The 25,988-nt window shown below is 39.1% G+C and overlaps 1 protein-coding gene across 1 annotated transcript in view; it reads right to left on the bottom strand.

Annotated features, from left to right (window-relative positions):
* NYAP2 (neuronal tyrosine-phosphorylated phosphoinositide-3-kinase adaptor 2) overlaps window positions 1–25,988 on the bottom strand; it is a 248,640-nt gene that overhangs the window by 23,512 nt on the left and 199,140 nt on the right. The window contains exon 5 of the mRNA XM_021682950.2: window positions 15,776–15,879. Coding sequence (XP_021538625.2) covers window positions 15,776–15,879 — 104 coding nt within the window. The remainder of the gene's footprint in view (window positions 1–15,775; window positions 15,880–25,988) is intronic.

The following is a 25,988-nucleotide window of genomic DNA, read 5'->3' as shown; positions in this document are numbered from 1 at the left end:
TAGTCCAACTAAGAGCTGTATATTAACTCTGACGGTCCTCTTCCCCCCTCTAGTGGTGAAGAGCAGTCAGAACCTCTGTGGTGGGTATTTGCCGCTGATCTATACAGGAAAGAAGTGGACAGGGTTCAAATCCCAGATTTGCCATTGCTAGCTATGTGCACTTGACACTTAACTTGACTTTTTGTTTTTCAGTTTCCTCATCAGACATAGAGTAATGATGACAATTTGCAAGATTGTTGTGATAGTCACAAAAGAAAATGTAAAGTCAAATCTATTTAGAAATTGATCGAACAAAAAACAGATTTAAAAAAATATATAACACAAGATGCATAATATATTTAATCAGTGGATTTGATCCTGTGGTGGACAGACTCCAAGACAGCCTCCTTGGTCCCCCCCTCCTGGTACACAGCATTTAGAATAGAGAAACGGCCTTTATCAAGTGATCCAACATCGTGTTCCAACTCATGAAACAAACTGACAACGTTCGCCATGTGCTTCTATGAGAAGGCCTTCACAAGTAGTCTTCTGGCTCAAAATGTTTAACTCGAGTCTAGTCCCAAAGGAACAATCAGACAGATCAAAACTAAAGGTCATTCGGAAAAACAAAACAAAACCAAAAAACAAAAAACAAAACAAAAAACACCCCAACAACCCAACAACTTCTAGACTAAAAATTTCAGCATCTTGAAAAATCACTGAGGCTGAGAAATATTCATGATGGAAAGAGACTGAAAAAAGGACAATGAGAACTAAATGTAATCTATGATCCTATATTAGATCCCGGATTGGGGAAGGGCGTAGCGTTTGGGCACATGTAGACACTTGAAAATGGGCTTTCTCTGAGACCATAGTATTAAGTCATCGTAGTTTATTTGACTGCTTTTCTGAGTATGATTGTTTAGAAATATGCCCATATGCCCTTGGTCTTAGGAGAGACATGTTTAAATATTCAGAGATGAAGTGCCATGATTAAAGTGTGTGTGTGTGTGTGTGTCATTTACTAGGCTCAAGTTCCTTTGAACACACGAAGTTTTATCAGCCGTTAAACATCCATCAGAGCGCCTGGTGCTTATCAGATGGACAATGAGCATTTGCTGAGTGAATGTATGAAAACAACTTGCAAACTCTAAAGTGTTAATGCTAATTACTGCAAAGCGTCAATGACAGTTATACTTGGTAGTTAAAGTAATGACAGTTACACATGTTAGTTATTAGTATCTGGTTGGTGTACAAGAGATGGTAAAAACTAAACAGTGGGTGTGAGACACAGACTGGAAAATTTTGTGTGAGATAGGTGATTTTAGAGCTTGGAGGCTTTAGAAGGAGGAGGGGAAGGTAAAATAGCCCCAAATTAATTATATCCACACTCTTTTTGCCCAGACCCTAAATGACTGTTTGCAGAGCTGTGGCAAGTAAGGTTATCAAGTCACTATCAGAAAATTTGCAGCCAGCAATATCCTCCAGTGAATCTTTTTTCCTAGGGTCCAATCACTGCTCTTCCCCTGGGAGCAGCTAAGAGGGAGAGGAAGGAAAGATGATGGACAGGAAGAGGAGGGAGTTAAAAACACATGCTCTACTCCAGACCAGTCCCTTGGCCTCACCCCTCTGGGTCATTTCTCCTCATCCTCATGATAAATATTGAAATGTAGCACTCCCTGGGGGACCTGTAAAATCCCTCCCGAATTTTAAAGGAAATAGGGAAAGACAAAATGCTGCCCCCTTCTGGCAGCTCTAGCAAATCTTCACACACAATTTATTACACAGTTAACAGTTAACAGTTGCATTAATAGTCTCCCTCCCAGGGAGAAGACAGACAGTATAGCGGGAAGGCAGACTTTCTTTTAAGTCAACATACTAGAGTAGCAAATAGCTCTTTGTCACTGACAGTTCTCACAACATTTTAAAAAACCTTTTTAAATTCTTTGCCTTTGTATTTAAATTTGGCTGTAGGAGTAGCTTTAGAAAATCTGTGGGCATGTACCATGTGCTCAATCACCCAAAAGAGTTCTGTATTTAGGGCACCTGCCCAGCAAATCTGAGGCAAAATAATAGAAAAAAAAGAGAATGAAAGAAAGAAGTTCAGCCTCAATAACCTTATGCAAAATTTTGTGAAAAGAAAATTTAAATGAAGTAGAATATATATAGACTGTGATAGTGTGATTTATAATAAGGAATTAATACTTGGTCTTCATCTCCATTCCTGGCACAGAGCTCCTAGAACCCTAGGAATTACCTGCCAGGAGAATTGGAAAGGTGTCTTTTGTTATGTTAATGAGATGACTTTTGGAAAGCCAGAAGGATGGGGGCTGGTTGCTGGTGGAGCCAATCACGTGATTAGAGGGTCAGCACTTTGAGTCCCACCCACTTCTGGGGAGGGGAGAGGCCTTGGAGAATGAGTTCAATCATCAGTAGCCAATGATTTAATCAATCAGACCTACTTAATGAAGCTTCCATGAAAACCCAAAAGGAGGAAGTTCTGAGAACTTCCTTCCACAGGTTGGTGACCATGTGAAGATTCAGAGAGAAGGGGGTTCTCAGAGAGCATTGGAAGCAATGCATTCCTTCCCCAGACCTTGCCCTATGCACCTCCTCCATCTAGCCATCCTGATGCATATTGTTTTATAATAAACCAGTGATCTATCAAGTAAAAGGTTTCTCTGAGTTCTGTGAGCCACTCCAGCCAAGTCTCTGAACCCAAGGAGGGGGTCATAGGAACCTCTGATTTATAGCCGAGTGACAACCTGGAGTTTTCCATTATGGCATCTGAGGTGGGGGCATTCTTGGAGAATGGAGCCCTCCATTTGTGGGATCTGGTGCCATCTGCAGGCAGATAATGTCAGAATTGAGTTAGGTTGTAGAACCCCCAACTGGTGTTGGAGAATTGCTCGGTGATGGGGGAAACCTTCCACACATCGGAACACAAACTGATGAACACACATTGTGGTAGGTGTCAGAAGTTTAAATGTGATATAAGTTTTGTGTTATTTTAAGAGATGAAATTTCAGGGGTGCCAGGGTGGCTCAGTCGGTTGAGCATCTGCCTTCAGCTCAGGTCATGATCTTGGGGTCCTGGGATCGAGTCCCACATGAGGCTCCCTGCTAGGTGGGGAGCCTGTTTCTCCCTCTGACCCTCCCCCCTGCTCGTGATCTCTCTCTCTCTCTCAAATAAATAAATAAAATCTTTAAAAAAGAGAGAGAGAAAATTTCATATTGAAATATTTGTGGGGAGAGGGCTTCTATTAGGGACCATAAAGGTCTTAATTTCCTCCAATCCCACTTTATGTTCTGTCCTAAATATATACTTGCATCCTTAAAGTTTATCTTTCTAAAGTGGTCCCTATGACATACTCTTCCTCTTTGTGTCAATAAAGGTGCTTTTTTTTTTATTTAAAAAATCAATTTTTAAGAATGAAATGAGTAGGTATTTCCCTTTTCGTGTGAACTGCAGGTGTTGTGTTATCTCTTTCAGTGACACCTGAATTTTAATTCTCTTCTCTAACATTTGTCTCTCATCCTCCACAAGCAGGTAAAAATAGTAAATTAATGGAGGTGGGCATGTGTGATGACTATGTGCAGAGCCACCTATCAGGAGCCCAAATGCTTCTGCAAATTATTACAACAGCTTTGCAATGAGATGCTTAGCTGTTTCCGCCTTTAGCATTAATTAATTTATTCATTCAATATGTACTAAGACAACTAGAGATTTCTAAGATGAACATATACATCCCAGCCCTCAAAGACTCTATGATCTAATGTAAACAATTATAATCTGCATCTTTGGAATCAAAAAAGATACTCTTTGGAAAAATGAAAAAAAAAGGGGGTTCTATGGTCAAATATATTCGATAAGCATGACATGTTATAGCCTCCTCTTTGCAATTTCCAATGCACATCTGCAAATTTAAAAACTCTGATAGTAAAGGAATTTATCTAATCTGACCTTTCCCCAGACGGCTTTTCTGGGTAACAGAACAGAAGATAACATCCCTCAGACAACGTTCTCCTTTATGCAAAAATGAGGTGCACTAAGTATAAAGTACAGGGGAGATATGGAAGAAGGATGATATGCTTGGGAGGGTGGCAGCAACCTCACAAAATGGGAGAACACAATTGATTCCAGACTTAACCTATTGATAAGTAATGGTTTCCAGGAGCCCAGGATTAGGGAGGGTGTACCAAGAAGAAGTAAGTGTTATGCAAATCTTAGAGGCATCCCTGGGACATCTGACAGTGAGAAAACCATGGAGGGTAGTGGATGGGCATGAGATGTACCAGATAGGGTGCTCGATAATGAAGCTGAACAGAACGACTAGGACCCGATCATACAAGCCTTGAAATCCATGCAAAAGCAGTTTATATTCCATCCTATAAGCAATGGGCATACTTTACAGAATTCTGTATCCAGGAGTCAACAAACACATAGCACTCTCTCGGTGTGGAGGCTGGATATGGGGACAGGTGGAGAGAGTGGACCCGTGTTGGGGAAAAGCATGAACCTGTCATAAAACCTCAAGATCCTTTTGCAAGACACCTTTGGACCTGAGAGACGCCATCACATAAAACAGCTGGAGTGGCCCCAGTCTTGCTATCTTCTGCCCTCCTGTGCTGTGTCTTCTCTTGTTTCCTCCTAATGCACCATGCATCCTCAAGTGCCTTGCACTTCTTTGCTCAAGCAATGTTAAATGTTAAAAAAAAAAAAGCCTTCATGTTAAATAATAAATGACTGAAAATAAGCATTTGCATTTAAACATTGTAGCTTAAAATGTGATTTCATATTCATTATCTCATTTCATATGGATGTAGAAATAAAATACCTGGAAATTCCATGAGGCCTGGGGAAGCACTATTAAGTGTTTCCCATGTAAGACTTCTCCAAAGTTTCCTTGTTTCATTATTTAGGTGACTATCTGTTGAGGACAGCACAGACCCCGTCTCTCCCTAGGTTGTGTCCTGAGTGATCAGTGACTGGCTCATTGGCTTCTCCTGAAAAGTTGATGGGGTGGGTATGATTACTCTTGACACCTTCTGGTCCTTCAGATAACTTCCTCATTTCCTGGGATGGTACTAAGTCATGACTCCATCCCTGTCAAAACAGCTGACAACTAGGGATTATTACCTAGCTCTAATGCAGCATTTACTTTAGAAAACAAAGGCTTTGAAGTGACAGTATGTTTGGCTCCCCCCCGCCCAGTTTAAAGTGTCTGTTCACAGGTTCCCCACGGAAGCCCAGAAGCTGGATAAATCTTGGTGAATACATTATTTTTCTTTTGTGTGCCGTTGGTTAAATCTACTCCAGTGCTCTAGAAGCTGCGTTTATGTGTGCATGTGTGTGAGGGGGTGCGTTTTCTTTTCAGCATGTAAACAGAATAAGATGTGCTCGAGTGTTCATGTTCCTCCTCATGCACATGCACACACTCACACACACACAGCACACCCATGCCTGCATGGCTGGTTTCTCAGGACCCCCACCCACGGTCCATAAGAGAAGGACACAATCAACGATTGACATCTAGCTTCCTTCCAGGAGCAACATTCCCAGCCCCACCTCACCCTTGGAGATCCTACTCTTAGGTGGTACCTTGTTCAGTTGAAGTCTGAGTTGAATTTGACCCTCTGCTATGTTAGGTTTAAGTCTAGAGGAGTTCAAAGGCAAGACCTGGAAAAACCAAAGAATGATTAAATAAATCAATGAATGGCATTAATAGAAATGAAAGAAAGGGAGTTTTATGAAGAGAGCAAATTCAGAAGGGCAGCTATTTCTGGTAGAAAAGAAAACAAACACTATGTAGATAGAACCACCCGGGCTTACACTTCATGTCCTTATAGCTACCACTAGCTATGAGACCTTCAACAGGTAACACACTCTCTAGCCTCAGTTTTCCCATCAGTGAAATGGGGATAATGTTATCTACTGCACATGCAAGCTGTGAGAATAAAATTAGATAATATAACATCTTGAAGACTGTGTCAAGCACATAATAAGCCCTCAACAAATGCCATTTTGGAAATCTATTTTATTTGGGGAAGATGCTTTCAATCAGAAGGATAATGTTTATTTGCAGCACAGAACAGAGAACAACAGTTTGTCCAGCAGGTGAACTAAGTGGAGAAAGTAGAGATTTCAGGGCTCCTTGAATAAGGCACTCGTAATGTGGGTGTATTTATTATTCTGAGTCAAATGTAGTATAACTCTGAGGCAACATTTATATAGCATACACGTTTCCACCTGATCCACATGTAACTAGTGGGTAATTTTACCCACTAGTGAGGGAGGCTTCTCTTTTCAGGAAAGAATCTTACACAATGTGTTTCAAATATGTTCATGATAAACAAAAGCAGTCAACACGATCCTTCCATTCAGCCAGTCAATCTCCCTTTGCCAGTTTTCTTTTCAGAATGCAACACAGGAAAAAATGACCTCCTTTCCTTGAGGCTCAGGTTGGATTTAGGAAATTACAATGCACAGAAGATGTCATAAGTCTTAAGGAAAATAGTTGCGTCTCATCATACATAATGCATAACATTCAGAAATCATTGGCTGTGGTTCATTATTCCCTCCCACCCCCCAAAAGTACAAGAAGGTATATTTAAAAGTTGAACAACCTAAAATTGCAAGACTAAAGTCATGAAAATTATCCAAAACAAGTATAATAAAAGATATTTGTTCTGGGTTTCTATAAGTATTATGGTTATTATTGCAAATAGCATATTTTCTCTGTCATAAGCCAGTTTTGATTATATATATTATATATATATAAAATATATATATAAAGCACACTTTGGATGCTAGGTGGCGCTAGGTGTCCACCGAATGTTATGCCACTTTCCCCTCCCTAGATGGTCCAGCTCCTTCTGCGGCCTGATACCCTTTCAGTAGTTACAGCCTATGATGGGGAACATTTCTGTGGACTTCTGCTAACAACTGACAGCAGAACACAACCGTAGCACTTAGCTCTCAAATGGAGTGAGCATTCTGGAAAGCTTTAATAGTCCTTCAGTGGCTATCTGTTTACAACTCCAACAAGCTCCACAGTGATACATTGGTAATTTGTTCTCTAGACTGAGCCAAAGCATCACTTTCAAGTATATGGACATTTGGAGTAAGTCTAGCAGCTAAATATTTTCAAATGCCTCCCCTCCCGGGGTCTCTACTATCTAATTGTTTAATAAAAATCGACACGGAATTGGAAACTTGAAAGATAAGTTTGAAAACACACGGAATAAACTGATGGGACATCCATGGATTTAAAATCTTCAGCTTTACTTTCCCGAATACGTCCATATTATCACTAGTCTCAAACTAGAACACTCTTGGCATCTGAAGAATAAATGAGGCTACAAAGACTAAAAAATAGAGAGAGATTGTCCATTGGCTCTGACTTTGCTCAAGAAATACAAAGTGGAGCCACCTGACACCTCTGGATTGTGGTGAGGCTGGGCACATGTTCACTCCGCAAGCCAGAACATGGTTAAAATTCAGGCCTCATGTGTACATAACAATTTATAATGTGATATCCTGAATGCTTTTTCATTAAAAGGAAAAATAAGAATCAAAATACAGAACAGTCAGATCAATATGATGGGATAAAATATTATAATGGGCACGCTTGTGGATAAATGCATGTGCATCTAAGAGAACAAGGTGTTTAACGACTGAGCCACCCAGGTGCCCCGAGAACAAGGTGTTTAAAACTGTGATCTGGGTGAATGGGTGGTTCAGTTGGTTAAGCATCTGCCTTCAGCTCAGGTCATGATCTCAGGGTCCTGGGATCCAGCTCCGCATCAGGTTCCTTGCTCAGCGAGGAGTCTACTTTTCCCTCTGCCTCTGCCCCTCTCTCTCTCTCTGTCTCTCATGAATAAATAAAATCTTTAAAACAAAACAAAACAAAAATACTATGGTCTGGGGAAGCTTTAAGTGTTGGAAGTTGGCAACAAAATTATCCTGCCACTCTGCATCTTTGTCGTGACCCCAGCAGGTAATGTCTTCCCCTGCAGCCTAAACATTTTCCTTGGGGTTCATTCATACTTTCACTCAGACAGGAGAGTAAAGTAGTACAAAGGGGCAGGTGGCCTTTCTGAAACGATAGCCTTAGTTGGTTTCTACTCACTTGACTTCCAAGCCACACATGAGACCTATAAGGTAAGAAGAAATGCCAGATACAGACTCCTATTATATTGTATATAATCGAGTACCTAATTTCCTATTTGGGAAAGGAATAATGAATATAATCATACCAAGTGTACCGAGGAGGGGGCAGGAGAAACCAATCCATCTCAGATGCTGGCAATAAGGGGATGCACTGTCTAGAAAATTTAGAATCAGTAATAAAAGTGACTAAAAGTCTGTCTGCTTTCTGGTATCACCGTGCACCAGCGGTTCTAAACAAGGTCAGTGAGACAGGGTGGATGGGACCATTCCCTCCGTGCCCATCCCCTTCAGAACACCACTGATTAGAACAACTCTCCGACTTAGAATTTCCTAGCAAGTAGGAGAGTGAATTTTTGGAAGAAGGAAAAAGTGTAAGGGAAAAGAGAAAGAATGAGTATTTTTCTAATGGTTTCTGTCTGTCCATCCAAGACTTTCCCTACATGTTATCTCGTTAATCCTCAACAAAAACCATCACCATCCAGGGTGGATAACACTGTGCCCATTTTACAGATAAGAAAACAGATGCTGAAGAGTTGAACAATATATTCAAGGTCACACAGTTACTAAATGGTGGATTCAGGACTCTAAAAGAAGTCCTTCCTCCTCTAAGTAGCTGAGTAACTAAGATCACAGACTGACATTTACTGGGTACACAACTTGGACAAGGTACTTGAATACCTGTGGTGGTAATGTGGGATGATAAGAGTACCCACAGGCTAGAACTGTAGAGAACAAAGCTGCCATGATGTAGAGAAGCTCTTGGCACAGTGAGATGGGCACTGTGGCAGAGATGACAATAAATGGCACGTGGTCTTTATGATGCAAACCTCATCTAAGAAATCGAAACAACCGTTGGCCTTTTTCATGGGTTAAAGAATGCTGGAGTATCTCCATAAGCTATTTCACACTTTTACCTGCAGGTCTGATGGGTTAGGTTATCGACTCTGATGCTGAGGAGAAGGACGCATGCACGAATCAGGGACTACAGCTGACTCAGAGGGTGGACACTCTTACAGCCCATGTGCCCCCATCCCCACCCCTTTGTGTCAACTGGTTCATAACTTCTTAGAGAACATCCTCTCGTCTGTTATACTCTGCTTCCTGCTCTAAGGGGATAAATGGCAAATTATTCTGGGGGATTGGATTGGCATAAGAGCACAAGGATAGGTTTATTTCGGTTCATTCTACTAGATAATGGTATTATTGAGAGACGGGTCATGAGACTACTGGTCTTTAAAAGGTGACTCCCAAATATTCTGCCCCTTGAAATATACAAAAGTTAACACAGGATGCATAAATAATATGTCAAATTTCTTAGCTATACTGTAGTGTGTTGTAAAAAGCAATCTGAGTCTCTGCTCCTTGAATTCTTTGTATAGAAGTAGAAATCAAGTAATGCCAATATTTCATTACACATATTACTGGATTTGCCTATTATTTAAACACAAGCACAAAATTTTGCTTTTTCTTCAATTATGAAATTAATTATAGAGAGTGTCAATGGGTACTCAAGGCTAATATTTATATAAAGCAATCAGACAGGATTATTGAGAGCACACATAAGATAATGCTTTTTTGTTTTTGTTTTTTGGCACTTGCATTATTTTAATGTACTTTTGCCATAATACATGGCAATAGATCAATATAAACACTGACATTCTTACTTATAATATTAATTTATTCCACATTTCACAGGGCTAGCTCCAATCTTTTCAGTAAACATCATTATTATAACAATTATAATTTCCTTGTAACATAATCTTTGTTAACATAACACTTTATTTTACAATTTGAAGTTAGTACAGAGCAACCCTTCTCCAGGGTGATGATGTTGCATTGTAAACATAGCAGGGGTTTCCAAGTACCCTGTTGGGTTTCACATATTTGGAAATATATGTCAAGTTAACTTGTATGCAGAATGAAGCAAACAATAGGAGTCATTTTTAAATCTATTGTATGGCCTGAAGGAAGCTCTGTGGTGGGCAGCTATGTGTTAATGAAGCGAGTTCAGCATTGGCTGCTTGGCTGTGCGTTCTGCTTCCGCTTTTCCTCCATTTCCATCCTGCACTGTAATCATGAGCATATAATCCAATCAGCTGTGTCAAGTACAAATACAATGCAGAACACTCTCTTGGGTCAGGTCTCATAGGAGGAACTGGAATATTCACAGGGTCTTAACAACAACAACAAAAGTTTGTTCAACATTTGAGCAAGGGACGGTAGAGAAGGAGCCCTTCATCATGTTACGTTGGGATGGCACACACGTTCCCACCACCCCTCCTGTTCCCTCCCTTTCTAACACCGTTCTCTCCCATCCACCACAAAACTTCAGCTCCTAGACAGAAAGTACTTGAAAATGTATATACAACTGATCAGATGAAATCTCTTAATACATAGGTTCTAGGTCTACAAGACTTAAGACTAGAATAAAGTATGAACAGTCTTGGCAAAACAAGTTCTATCCATGCTAATGGTAGCATGGAAATCCTAAAGAGAAAACACTATTGAAACTTCTCAATTCATAAGGTTTGTTTTACTTTTTCTACTTGATCCTATGCATGGAAGGTGAGGTTAAATAAGAACATACCCTTTAAGGTTATAGTGTTCAGAGATGTAGGTAGGCATGGAGTGGATGAAAACAGAATTTCTCTCTCTGTCCTTGTTTGAGCATTTATGTCAATATACTCACTCGCCCTTTGTCTATCACCTTCCTTATGCTTTCTGGGCTCCTATAAGTTTTATGTGCAAATGTTCTGACTATCTGGAAAACTAAATGAAAGCCCAGAACTCACACAGATCCTGAGAAAGAGCAGTGGTCTTCTTAAAACTTTAAGACAAAGCATTACTGAGGCTATGGGACAAATCAATGCATCCCACTGCATTGGAGTTAGGAAACTAAGGAAAGGGATAAAATTAGATTGTGTGAGAAAAACATTTTTTCAAGGATCTATAGAGAGGGACGTTTATCAGGAGAGAAATTCTGTCAGTCAGCTAAAGATCACTGAGTCTCACACAGTGTGCTGGCCGTTAGAGGTATGCCTCAGAATCGGGCACAGCCCTTGTCACAGAATCACATATACTGATCCCTAATCCCTAACTTTGAATGATTTACCTTCCTTTTTTCCAGGTATCTAAAAAACAATTTTTGACATCCAGGTACTGCCAGAACACACGCTGGACATGTGTTAAGCTTTGGACACCCCAACACGTTATTCCGTTATCTAGAGAAGCTGGCTGGATGCCTGCATGCACACATAGCTACGGCATCCATGGGAAAAGAGAACATGTTCCACTCTGCAGCCAGCCCGGGGTTGGCTCTCATTACGCCCCAGCAGGGTCATCGAACTGAAAGGGGATGTTAGGAGCTTGGAAAGAGGCCAGAGGGCTGGCACTGAAAGGAATAAACATTTGAGAAATCACCCTGAAGGGGCAAGTTGAAAGGAGCTGGGTGTGCTGGCCTGGCCAGCAGCCGGGGTGAGGCCTGTCCTAGGTAATGAGGAGGCATCTGTCCTGGCACGGAGGGCCTAGAAAACAAGAGATAATGGCTTTGGAGGCAACTGTGAGATTTCTAAAGAGATTTAGGTCTGTCAGCCTTCACAATATGTGGCCCAAGTAAATTACAGAGCCTTTTCCTAACCCTTCCCCAAGATCAAAGATAATCAGAGATAATCCAGTTTCAAAGGATAAACTAGCCTCAGGGAGAAGGTGAAGTTCCATGTCAACGCTTAGGTCACCGTTATTGTGATGCGATTCTGTGATGTGATGTGATCACCGCTTTGTGATTCCCTGGTTCTACATGGGGGTCTGTTATTTAACAAATGTGAAGTGTGTACATTCCTGAGTGAGTGGGAGCAAGTATGTACGTGTATGTGTGAGTATGTGAGAGCTTGCGTGTGTGAAGGAGCCTAAGTGTATGGAAATGGGGTGTTTAAGTGAGCGTGTGCCTACAGTGGAGGGTGCGTTGCTCATCTCCTTCCTTCCCTGAAAAACAAATACAAATACTCTTTGGGACATTTTTCCAAGGAAAGTTGGCACTTCTGTGTGGAGACACACCCATGGCTTTCCCCTGGCCACGAGCTTTAGCTGCTGTCCTATGGCCTGCTACGGCAAGACCACGGATGGTATCATCGCCAATGGAATGGACGTCACATTCCAAGAGGTAGGCTTGTTCCCAGCCAGATACAGAGGAACAACATGAACATCATTTTCTACTGTCTACAGAAGGGGTCACACCCTTTCTTCTGAACACATGGCTTTCTACTTGACTACAGAAGAAAAAAAGAGAAAGTTACATGCGCTCCAAGTTCAATATGACTTCTATGCCGTTTTACTTTTATAACTAAGGAAAAGAAAATAGCATTTTCATAGCAGGAACAGAAATTCGGTTTAATTTCTAAAGACCTGCTTTAAGACAAATGCCAAAACATGTGGCCGCATTGCAATAAAATTCCAAGGAAATGTCTTGACCCATGTCTAATCTACTTATTCTGGAGTGAATTAGAAAGAAAAAAAAAATTGTTTTCATCTCTCCAAGTTTCAAAGAATATTATACTTCTAAATGCTTTACAACTCACTTCTTTCCTGAGCATTACATTTTCTTTTACATAGTTTGAACTTCCAGTCAGATAAGATTACACATTTCTACAAATCTTGTGTATGCTGTAGTTATCTAAAGCGCAAAGATTGCAAAACCAAGCAAATGTTATCTTGACCTTTTTTAATACAGAAATGCTCATGGTGGACAGTCACTGTTGGTCCTAGGCTCCTCTGTGGCTCAGTCAGTAAAGACTGTCTCTAGACTCTTCGGGGGTGGGCAATCATTATTGGCCTAGGCTGGGGGTGGGGGCACTTGTGGACACCTCTATACTCCTCCGCTGGAGCAATGTCAGACACTTCCATATGCCCCTCTTGCAACACTACTTAGAAAGCTCCTACCAGGACATGTAAGGGTGAGTCAAAAACTTGGACTGAGGAAAAGGAAAAGTGATAAGATATGAATAAACAATCAGAAGAAAACACAATTCCTTCTCTTTGAATGGTAATGCCCCTTAATGTGGCTGAAATGGCACAGACATCCTAAAGCCAAGTTCCTCAGCTGATAAGCACCATTGGAGTTATTTTAGGGATTTGTGATTGCTTTTGTTTGTTTTAAAGAAACATGGGTTTTTCCATGATTTCCTAGTAAGAAGTGGATTCATCTCCTATTAAGCATTCTGTGTTTAAATAATTGCAGGGAATCCTTTTTCAGAAAAACTGCTTAAGAAGTGATGAGGGTGATTTTTTGATAATGTTAGGCAATATCGAGTCAGTGTATGAATATTCACTCTTAGAGTCAACAGGCGACACTGGATTGCATTGGATTGGATTACCAAACAAAGGGCAGTGTCATCCTGGTTGTTACTTAGAGACACATCTCAGTCAAGAGCCTGTGAATTAGGTGAGAAGAGGATCTTCAATAAGTAGCTACTGACTTTAGTTCAAAGTTAGGTCATAGGGGTACAAAGCAAGGGTCTTCTGAGCCATGCTTACCTCTTTAGTTCCAGAATATAGGGATAGGTGAATACTACAACTGGTCACAAGCCACAGAGGAGAGCCTCAGAGGTTCACCTTCTAATTCAGAGCCCTGACAGTTCATCTGCCCTATGGATGTGTGCCAGGATTTCTGTGGGTTTGTAGGGAAACTAACAGTGTGCAAGCAACATAAGGGGTTTTCTCATGTTACTATATTTCAAGAATAAAGAGTATCTCATCAGGTGAGCAAAGAGTTGATAATGCAAAGGCACAAACATTGTGTCTTGTTTTTATTCCAGAAGTTTACCCCAAGAACCTGCTTTCATTGAGAGTTAAAGGAGCTCAGGATGAAACAACTATAAAGATAATTAGGAAAAATGGAAAACAAGACAAAGAATAGAAAACCACTCTGTGATACTGAGGGTAAGGTAATAGCAAGATACATGTCTTTGGAAAATCGATTATGTGAATGCAATCTTCTGACAGTCAGCTAAATTTATTTCCTTTCTGTATCCAAATTTTTAAACTTTAAATATTGGTAAATGTAATATTTTTGAAATAGCTTTAAATCATCTCAAGTGGCAGTTTATCTTGGTGAGGTTAATTGTGTTATTTATTAATCCATTGTCTTATCGTTTCTACTTTTTTGCCCAAAAAATGTTTGAGCTGGATACACTGAGTTATGGAAGCATTTAACATTTTAAATTAAGACACAAGGAATTCTAAATGACACTTGAGATATCCTTGAGAGAAGCTTCTCATCTCTCATGTTTATAGATATCTCATATATTCATAAATCAAATCCTGTGCATATTTAAGCCAGACCAAAATACTAAAAAGCACATGTCTCCCATTAGAAAAAAAAAAAAGCAATTATTCTGCTTAGTTATGTTTTTAAAATAGCTTGACATTTTAAATAATTGATGAATATGTAATTCGCTAATCAGTAACGGACAGTTCCCATGGAGGTACCATCGCTAGTTTTATAATTTACTATTTCAGAAGAGTTTTATGAATGCAAAGATTAAAGCCAGGAAGCGGAGAGAAATCACTCCAGGATGACATTATCCTATTAAACACCCACAATACTTAACAGTAACAACAATTAAGCTTCACAAATTAAGTTGATGTACTGAATTTCTATTGGGTGAGATACAGAGAGACATTTATGTGTCATGATTTCTCCCCGTACTAAATTCCCCATAGACAACCATGTACCCAAATGAACATCAGAGCAACATTCTGTTCCTGTAAAGGATTAAATGATATTTTAGTTTATGCCTTTATTTCTTGTCTCTTTTCTCCACGTGATGATAGAAGTCTTATTAACCATGCACGAACACTTACATTCTCTTTCTGAGAACATTTCTGATGTTGTTGGGAAAAGAGAGGAAAGTCATTTATTTAAAGATTGCCTTATTATCTACAGTTTTGGTAAATATCTAGATTATCTGGTTGGTCAATTTGTCTTTATGGCCTAAGAAAGAAGACTAGCTGCCATGTTCAATCCAGATGAATTGGTATAGGAATATTTATAAGGACATCGATATTCACAGTGTCTTACAATCATGCTCCAAGCTAAATAGAAATAAAAGCAAAATGGCCACAAATATTACAGTATAATAGGATAAGAGGTAAAAGGTATGTACAAATTCATTGACAACATCTGTGCAAGTGTTGTAGACAAAACATTTAAAAAGAAATCTACATAAAACAAAGTAGGTAAATTTATCAAATGTTGATAAATTTTCAGAGACAGTATAAAAGTACACAAGACATGGAAGAGAGAAAGAATTGTTAAAAAAATAACCGCTAAGCCAATACAGAGAGTACAAGTTTACTACATTAATATTACAGAATGATGGGAACCAGAGACAAAAAAACGATTTGGTAACAAACAGCAAAGAAAGTTTCACCAGTCACAGAGAAGAAAGACTTTCCTTTTCGGATGAGAACACAGACTGCCATGACTCACCCCCTCCACCCATACACACATAGAGAAATAAAAGCCAATGCAAAAGTTGTCTACAGCAACACACGACAGACAGAGGTGGAAGCGTTTGGCATGTTGCATCACAGGAAGTCAATCACGATTGGCTAACGATGATGGTACCTGGCTCTGTTGCAGGTCACTCGCTGGCCTGAGAGGAGTAACTGACGGAGGGGGCACACCTGATGTGGAGGCAGACCGGCCTAATTTGCAGCTTACTTTCGGTTCTGTGAACAGGGGAAAAAGGCAGAATATTAGCTGAGCAACGTCCGCAGTGATGAACAGCATTCAGACTCCCGTTTTGTTTCACTGCATGTTCCTTCAACCCCTCAAATACTTGTGAGGCTTGCTAGTAATTGACAGGTGATGGAACGATCTCATAACCATGGACTCTAAAATAAGTTTGACTTGCCGTCAGCTCCCAGAAATAAAGACTAAATTACAAAAGCACGGCCCTTGTTCCCTTGGACATTTTACCTCATTTAGGGTTAGTTTCTATAGCCCCATTCAGGGAAAAAGCAAGGGACGTGATCACTTTGGGTACTTTCTTTTCTGCTTTGATCCATAGGTCTATGTCCTCTCCACCTTCTCCAAAACTTCCCCTCCCTCCTTTCTTCCCTCCCTCCCTCCCTTTCTCCTATTTTTTTTCTAATTTTGAAATCTATATCACTATGCTTGTCCTGAATACTTTTATCATGTATCAAGCCCTCCACCTTGTTCAAAATTTCAGAGCATTTCTCTGATTTCATCTCTATTCGCTTTCAATTTTATAACCGCTTTCTAAGACTCTTACCATTTTTCATAATAATAGTATTTTTCCAAATTATAAAGGCATTCCCCTAACTCTTCTTCTATTTCAGGAACCCAAATGAGCTGTCCAGGGCATGGACAGGAAACTCTGGAGATGAGAATTTAGGGATGGAAAGAGTTCCCTTCATCCAACAAGGTACAGTAAGGATGTTAATTTTCATATATATTTGAAGATATTTGATAAGAAAGAGGGGAAAAAGTCATACAATAAAAAATCAACACTTGTGCTTTTGTCACAAATTTTAATTTTAACTGTTACTTTTTGAGTGTCGGGTATATTCCAGCTTCTATCTGGGCTACATTTAAATTATTTCTAATTCTAAGGTTACTCTATAGAGTTACAGAGTTAGATATAAAGGTTGCCTCTATGTGTGTGTGTGTGTGTGTGTGAGAGAGAGAGAGAGAGAGAAACCTCCCTGCTGATCCCCATAATCTCTCTGCTCAAAACTAACTTGGACATGGGGTGCCTGGGTGGCTCAGTTGGTTAAGCATCTGAGTTCGGTTCAGGACATGATCTCAGGGTCCTGGGATTGAGCCCTGCATTGAGTTCTGCACTCGGCGGGGAGTCCACTTGTCCCTCTGTCCCTCCCCCAACTTGTGTTCTCTCTCTAATAAAGAAATAAATAAAATTTAAAAAAGACTAACTTGAACACAGTGGGCTGAGCTTCCTAGATTACTTTGAAGCCCTCCACCTTGTTCAAAATTTTCCAATTACTCCATATTTCATATGATAAAAACTTCAAACTCACTTGATTAATTTTCAGAGGACTTCTGTGATCTAGCTTCATCTGATCAGATCCACTCTGTCTCCACTGTTCTGCTCTCCAAAAAAACATGCCACTGTCTCCTCTCTCAGTTTCTGCATTCAGTCCTGCTTCTGTTCTTCACCTCAGGGTGTGCCCTTGTGTGGACTTTCACCAGACTAAGTCTTACCCATTTCAGAAGACAAGCGAGTCCCTCCTACTGTCAAGCGTCCTGATTCTCTTCCAAGACTACCTTACCACTTACACAGTGTTTGCTGTGGCTTTGAGCATTTATGTTGGCGGGGACCACATAGTCAGTGTACAATTAATATGTACTTTTCTTCCGCTGAAGACACTCAATTTAACCTAGAAAAGGTCAATGCAACTCCTAAAAATAAACGAAGTCAATGAAAGTAATGTAGAATATATTTTAAGGCCTGGGTTCAAAGCCTAGCTCTCCTACTTATGAAGGCAGTGATTCTCACTCAAAGGTCTGTGACCTTCTAGGGTTCATTTCAGAGGAGGCATGAGTTTGGAAACTCTCTTTTCCTTAGTTTTATGCAGATGATTTTAGTATCTACTCACCCACTTTATTTATTTATTTATTTATTTATTTATTTATTCATTCATTTATTTTTTAGGTAGCTCCACACCCAGTGTGGGGCTTGAGCTCATGACCCTGAGATCAAGAGTCACATGCTCCACCGACTGAGCCAGCCAGGCATCCCTACTCACCCACTCTTGAAAGGTGTTTAAATATAACAGTATCATACAATGACATAAACTATCACTGTAACTTAGAAATTAAGCTCATTCCCCAGGAAGCATAAATCCTTGCATACCTTAGCAAATCATCTTTTCTTATATAAAATAACAGGTAAAGCATCCATCAGAATCCTAGTTTGACATGTTTTTATAATGAGGCCGATGTTTCCATACATCCTTTTACTGTGGTAGCACATTTAGTCACATGGAGTCAGAAAAGTCAGTATTTTTTCTTAGGAAAGGATGGCAAATACTATTTCTTTACTTAAGGTCCTTTTCAAGTTTATGTTAAAGAGATTATCTGATGAGTGACACAACTGAAGGCCTTTTTACATTATCCGATGTACCTAGGGATTAATTTCTCCTGCTAGGTTTCCAGTCAAAGTTTGACTTAACCAGCCTCTTTCAAACATAGACACTTATATCTCTAATGAACAGACTGAGATGTACCAAAATCCACGCAAACTCCCCATTTCATCATGCCCTGGAAAGGCCTTGCCTTACCCCCACTGGACATCACTCTAGAGCATGTCCCAGCTCATCAAGCCCCCTTGGGCACGGCAATATAAGCCGTTAAATCCCCATTACACACAGCAGTTTAAGCTACTAGCCAACTACCCTGTGGGCTAGCTCTAAAGTTGAGGTGATCCCAACATCACCCCTATGGGTTATAATTCTACCTACAGCAGCAGACTAACACTATGACCATAAGTTCATTATGGACACATGCTTACACAGGCACACACACACACACACACACACACACACACACACACACTGCATAACATTGCTGCTTAATACTGTCATGTTTTTAAACAATTTTTTAATATAATTTTTAAAATTGTGAGGTTTGGGTTGATCTCTCTCTCACTCATTTTGCCTCTTCTTTCAGTTTTACATGGTCCTTAAACCCATTTCAAATTTATTATGGTATTTATGCGACTAAGTTGGTGAAACAAGTCTTTATGACGTTGCATCTGCCAAGGTTCCTTTGACCAAAAGAATTATCTAAAGAAGTCCCAAAAACCCTAGAAAAGATTCTGATTATAACCAAGCCTCACAGAGATTCTTTCGGGCTGTGACATAGATGTTAAATTGTCCAGCTCACTCAACCTTGGAAATACACTGTGCTTTGAGCCTTAAACAGGGAAGCTTAGGAGCCAAGACACTAAAACCATTAAGTTCTCATCCTGAATTTTGCTAATATAAAAATTGCCAAGGTTTTTTTTGGGGGGGGGTCAAAAACAATGGACATGTGCCTCAAAAAAGACCTAAGGTAGAACTCTCTTCCCCCAAGAAAATTCATTCCATTCCATTAAGAGATTAATGATGTACTAAAAGGCACCTGTTATTCCTACATCCAAAACCTTTTGCTTTGTAAACTCTATCAATCATCATCCTAGAAGTAACAGTTGATGTTGTTTATGAAATTTCCATGAAGATCAAGTGTAAAGAGAATAAGAAGGAATAAGAAAAAGGTGGTAGATTAAGAAAGAAAATCAGAGGGCAAAAGGAAGAACAGAAAAAGAAATGGGGGAGCAGGAAGGGAGGGAGTGAGGAAAGAGAGAAAGAGAAAGAAAGAGAAAGAGAATGAGAGAAAGAAAAGAAAAGAAGAGAAAAGAAAAGAAACACTAATTTTAATTTTTTGGAATAAACCATTATCAAGATATTATCATGGGATGTTTCCAGAGTAATAACTCATGATCATCTTAAAGTTTTTATTAAATAAATACCCAGTGGACTGTGTGACTTAATATTTCTTTCTTTTTATTCTTAGTGGATACAACATCACTGTTTTGTTTTGGTTTGCTTTAAAGATAGTAATTTCTCAATCATTTCTCATCTTCCCTTTAAGGTGAATTGGATTTCTCTTCAAAATCATGTCCTTGGTATTGTTACAGGATCATCTCCAAGGCATGCACTGTTATTGTATCAGAGTTCTCTTTGCTTTCAGAAAGCAAAAACCAAATAACTCTTCTCAACCTCTGCATCTATACAGCAATAGGAGATTAGTGCATTTTCACCAAAGAAAACACTTTCATCTAGCATCAAAGAAATAAAACCAATCAAATTCAGAGACATATCTTTCCTCTGTCTTTTTTTTTTTCCTAATACACAATATTTTTTCTGTAGTAGCAAAGACATATTGTGATTTCCCCAAGTCAGTCATGTTGCTGAAAGTTTCTAATCAATGACTTAAGGCTACATGGGAGTCACAAGCCTTTTAAAAATACACCAAAGTGTGCTTATTACAAACTCTACTTTCATTTCTAGGGAAGGCAATTTTTTTGGAAATAGCACAAATGCTATTTGAGATCAACTGGTGTCTAAGTAATAGGGGCAGTTTTGCCGGGGCTATGTTAAAACCTTCATGGATCCCACTTTGTTTTAAAGCTTCCGTCGTACATCATAGTAAACATGTAAGATGCCCTGGAATCCCACATTAAATGTAATTAGTCCTGTATATAATTTGAATGCATTTTTATAATTTTGCTTCAGAAATTATTGGACTGTGAATAATCCAATTGATTTATGACTGGTTATGATTTTTAGACAGTAATCAAGCACACACAGGAATTCTTGCAGTATTACACCATCTAATCCAGAAATTGTTTTCTGATGTAATATAATTATTTTAATACTAAACTTAACAATTGATTAAGTGGACCTAATGTCACATTTTGTAGTGATTTAATTAAATATTCATTAATGTTAAATTTGGCAGTTTCTTTTGGAGTTTTGGTGTTACTATTTATTTTTAATATCCAATATTTTTGTAGGTCCCTGAGAAACTCATAGGCTTCAGCGTTGTCAGCATGACGCTGAAAAGAGAAAACAAGTCTAATCGTTGTTGTGATCATTTTGTGACCACAGAAAGAAAATCGGCAGGCTGCAAAAATCTACCCTGGGAGTAGATATTCTCTCCCCAGCCTTCCTCTGAATGAGACTTGTGTAGCTTTGAATGAGTCTCAGTATCCCATAGTCATGAACCAAGGTCCTGGTGTTATCTGAAGGGCCAGAGAGTAAAACTATTGATGCTGGACTAATTGGTAGTTCTTCTTGGAAATACTGGAATTCTGGTGAAGATTTAAAATCCAAAGGCAAGCGAGGTGAAAACATGATAGGTAGAGTTTATGATCCAATGGTGGACATAGAATGACAAGATTTGTTGTATAGAGGAGAAAGAGGGTTGCACACAGGTAGAGTTAGGCATGCCCCTTGTATTCCTTCTAAATACCTGAAGAACTGAGATTTTCCTTACCACCTTCCACTTTCTTATAGAGACAGAATATAAACTGTACTGTCTATTGCCCTAGATACTGCAATGCATGGTTGGTTTCTTCAGTGGCAGCACAGCACTGTGTAGCATTAACAGTTTGGGGTTTTCTTTTGACAGCCTCTTTTATTTTAATATATAATTCCTGAAACACCCTTAGGATCTTCATCACTTTAGCCGAATTTGAAAAGGTGCTTTTATCTTCAAAAATACTTCATCTCACATTAAAATAAAATTATAGTATGTGTGTATAAAGCAATATATTTTATCTATTTAACAAGGAACATATGCCCCTTAAAATCATTACATAAATAAAATCCATCTACCAAGATATAAATTCAAAAAGACATACCATGATTTGTATCAAGATCAAATGTATATTACCATGGGGATAGAAATTTCACTTTGTGTTATAGCATCAAAAATAGAATAAACAAGCAAGCAAAAATAGAATAAAATCCTTTCATCACTGATATTAGGAATGAAAACATGACAAAAATAATTTAACCTGTTTTTAAAATGTTATCTTTCACTTCTAAATAATAAAATAAAAGGGAATAAAAGCAAGTTTAAATTTTGTACATCACCCACCTTATTAATGTAAAAACTCTTTATTCCTAACAAATGAAAATCATAACAGGATGCAATACCAGTGACATCTTCTCTTTATACCATTGGTTTTTGTGGTTTATTTAAGAGCAAGCATCTTGGGACAAAATTTGGTCCAATATAATTTGTATGCTCCTTATATCAGGTTCTACTTCAATGGCCATGGACCTATGCTTCTGTCTTAAACCACTGTCTGTTATAAACCTAAACGAAGCAAGCTCCTTGTCAAGGAGCAAGGCTTATCTAAGAGCACGCATGGTCAAGTCCACCATGGCAGGGAACTTCAATGTGATCTCCAGTAAGGGCCATGTTTTTTCACTCTATAGCAGAATGGCTGGAGAGCTCTAAGATCCTGTAAGGAGGTGGTGACATGAGGTCAAAACTATTTTCAAAGAAGTACTAAGTAAGATGTTATTTGCTTTTCCCACTGTGTTGACAAATTCACTGAAAGTCTAAAAAGAATGCTGGATAAATCTGCTGTTACCTTAGCACATCAAAGCAACGGCGCCAAACTGTACTAGTAATCATGTATTTTTCACTGCCACACAGAATTGAATATTTGGCAGATATTTTCTCAAAAATGAATGAAGTAAGTCTATTGTTTTAAGGAAGACAACTGACAGAATTTGTGGACAATGATAAATCTGAGCTCTCAAGCAAGAATTAAAATTTTGAAAAACTTGTATGCACTACTGTGAGCTTGACAGCATCCTAATACTTAAAGACTTTTCTTATGAGATCAGTGGTAATATTAATTAATGTGCTGTATTGATTTTTATAATGAAATGTGTCAACATATGGAAGATTTGCATGACTTTGTGAACCGATACTTTCTAAAAGCATGATGTTATAAATCATGCATGGATAAAAGATCCATTTAAAGTGCAAGATAGACCAATGGATTTTAATGCAACAGAGCATGATGAGTTTATTGATATGTAATTAACCCTTATGAAACTGCTATCCATTGAGTTTGGGTAGGATATTAAAGAAGGATATACACAACTATATGAAAAGGCTATTAAGATACTCCTCTTTTTTTCAGTTACACATCTGTATAAAGCCAGATTTTCTTCATATATTTTAATCAAAGCAACATATCACAACAGATTGAATCCAAAGCAGTATAGGAATCTATGCTCTATTAAGTCAGACATTAAAGAGATTTGCAAACATGTAAAACAATTTCAACCTCTTCACCATTTGTTATAATTTCAGAAATATCGTTATTTTTTGTGAAAAAAATGTTATTTATGCTAACATATAATGGATTTATTATTTTTAATGAATAATTTTTTAATTCTCAATTTTAATTTCTAATATGATAAATATTGATATACTTAACCCATATGTTAGACTTAACTTCCAGCTCCAGGAAAGCTCTTCGGGATTCTCAGTAAGTTTTCAGAACAAAAGGGGTCCTGAGGGCGCCTGGGTGGCTCAGTTGGTTAAGCGACTGCCTTCGGCTCAGGTCATGATCCTGGAGTCCCGGGATCGAGTCCCGCATCGGGCTCCCTGCTCAGCGGAAGCCTGCTTCTCCCTCTCCCACTCCCCGTTTGTGTTCCCTCTCTCGCTGTGTCTTTCTCTGTCAAATAAATAAATAAAATCTTTAAAAAAAAAAAAAAAAAGGGGTCCTGAGACTAAAGAGTTTAGAGCAGTCACTTTATATAAGACTCTGAATGCCCAAACAGTTCCTTTAAAAGGTAACTTTTTATATAATTAATATGCCATTGGAGTATTTAAAAAACAAAAAATGAAACAGAAAACACTACGTTGAAGAACAAAAAAAAAATGGGAAAACCTTTGAAAACTTCAGGGGATTTGGGAGCAACAAGTTTTAAAATGCTGCCATAGGAAAGTCTCTATGGCAATGTCCAAGAAACACTATTACCTGCCCGTGAGACCTGAGGGAAGCCATCCAAATTCTCAGGGCACCTTTTCATCATTTATAAGAAGAAGGAGGCTCCAGGGTTCACTCATGCTTCTTTGACGTTCAAAATGAAATCTGTTGGAATAATTGAAATGCCCTCAAAAATACCCTTGATTGATCGTGAGCTTAGTTTACTAAGGTCACTGTTGTTACTCCTCCTTTCTGAACTTTTTGTAACCATGTTGTTAGGATTATGCATAACTCAAGTCAGTCATTGGCTAAAATTTTCTAAAATTGTTGGTAAAAGTTTTGGTAGCAAATGGTTAAACAGTACAAAAATATTTTAAAATTAAATTTAGGAGAGGTAATGATCATCTGCCATTTTCGCTTGCCAAGAATCCATTTACTCTTATTTTTCTGGAATAGCAGTTTGAACCTCCTTTAGAGAACATAACCAGTAATCTCAGTTCTCACGGTTCCATAGGAGGAGTTTCCCCAAAGGCGGCTCCGGAAGTGACCACGTGATTCACGTCCATCCAATCAATCATTCTATCCCCTCGGCCTCACTGATTGGCTCAGGGGTGCACATGGGGTACAAGCTGGTCAATGAGAGCTGCCTAAAACTTTTGCTGGAGTTCTTGGAAAGGAGTTAAACCTTTGGATCAGGGCTGCTAAGCTCTCCTCACTTAGCAGCTGAAAGATCGTGGACAAATTGCTTGAGCTCTGTAAGCTTCAGTTTGTTCATAGGTAAAATGGGAGAAACGACGTATCCACTTCATGAAATTATTTTAGGAATTAAATAAGATAAATGTAAATTTCACTGCAGCAGCCAGCATGTCCTAAGATCTCAAGAAATGTTCGCTATTTGTATTATTGAAAGGCAAATCTGACCATTCAGCTCCTCTGCTTATAATATAAGGCAGTCTAAACTGCCTCCTCACCATGGTCCACGTGACTCAGCTTACATAACCAGCCTGCCACACTGCCTTAGGTTCTCCTAAAGCCACGTGCCTTTTCTTACTCTAAGATTTTGATCATGCCACTCCACTCCGCTTGGTGTACCTGTGCCTTTCCCCTTCCTTCCCTTTCTTCCTACACTAAACCGTAGGCTCTGTGAAGACAGGGGCCATATCTAGCTCATTCCCCGATATATCTCCCCTGAGTTACATTACTGACCCCTGGTAAGGACTCATAAATTATTTATTGAATGAATTAGTTTAAACAATGTTTTAAAGAATGATGGGGTGCCTGGGTGGCTCAGCCAGTTAAGCATCTGCCTTCGGCTCAGGTCATGATCCTGGGGTCCTGGGAGGGAGCCTTGCATTGGGCTCTCTGCTCAGCAGAGATTTGGCTTCTCCCTTTGCCTCTGCCACCCGCCCCCCCCCCATCGTGCTCTCTCTCAAATAAATAAAATTTTTAAAAATGAAGCCAATGTAAAAGATGAATTATTTGTGCATTTCTCATTAATAAAAAAGCATATTCTTCCATTCTTTCACTTTTTCCAAGTTTCCAGAAAAAAGGCAAAAATACATTGACCAGACTTCAACGGAATTTCACATTAACAAAATTAAGGAAGGGAAAAATGTAGTGCCTGTTTTGGACAGCAGGTGGGAGTGCTTTGATTTGATATGTGCTGTGGAAGACTGACAAAGCTTCCAGAACTAGTCTCTGTAAATGCCCAGCGTACAGCACCTTCTTCTTTGTACTGTCTACTAAGGCTTTTCACAGAAACGGGGCATTATTTGTGGATACCGTTGGTGCAGCATACCCACAGGACTTTTGCAAAGAAAGCCAACTACGAAAAACTGGGAAGCAATGTCAGGGAGGACTCCCCTGAGAAAGGGCACAGGGTGGAGCCAGGCTCCCTGCACGGAAAGCTACAAGGAACTGGCGCTGGAGTCAACACTCAAGCCAGTGCATTGTCTCTGTGGTTCTCAAACAGGATTAATCTATTGTAAGGCAAGTAGGTGAAGGTACCTTCTGTGCTATCTGAATTGTTTATGCCTGGTTAACTAGTTTTCCCCAAGAGAATCAGGGAGTACACAGAAATTCAGAATTTCTCTAATAAGAATGAAATTACTATCAAGTTCTATTTTTTCTCACCAGTCTTCAGGGTATCTGGATAGTATACAACATCATGGTCTATGTACATACCTAGCAGAAATCCAGGTTAAGGGACTGTGTGTGTGTGTGTACTCACACATAGAGTTATACATAGTATATGATAACAAGTTAGCTGACTCTGCAAGTTGGATCACGTAA

Source organism: Neomonachus schauinslandi, chromosome 3 (assembly GCF_002201575.2).
Source record: "Neomonachus schauinslandi chromosome 3, ASM220157v2, whole genome shotgun sequence".
Taxonomy (NCBI): domain Eukaryota; kingdom Metazoa; phylum Chordata; class Mammalia; order Carnivora; family Phocidae; genus Neomonachus; species Neomonachus schauinslandi.
The sequence above is the reverse complement of the archived record's forward strand: the minus strand, read 5'-3'. Positions and strand labels throughout refer to the sequence as shown.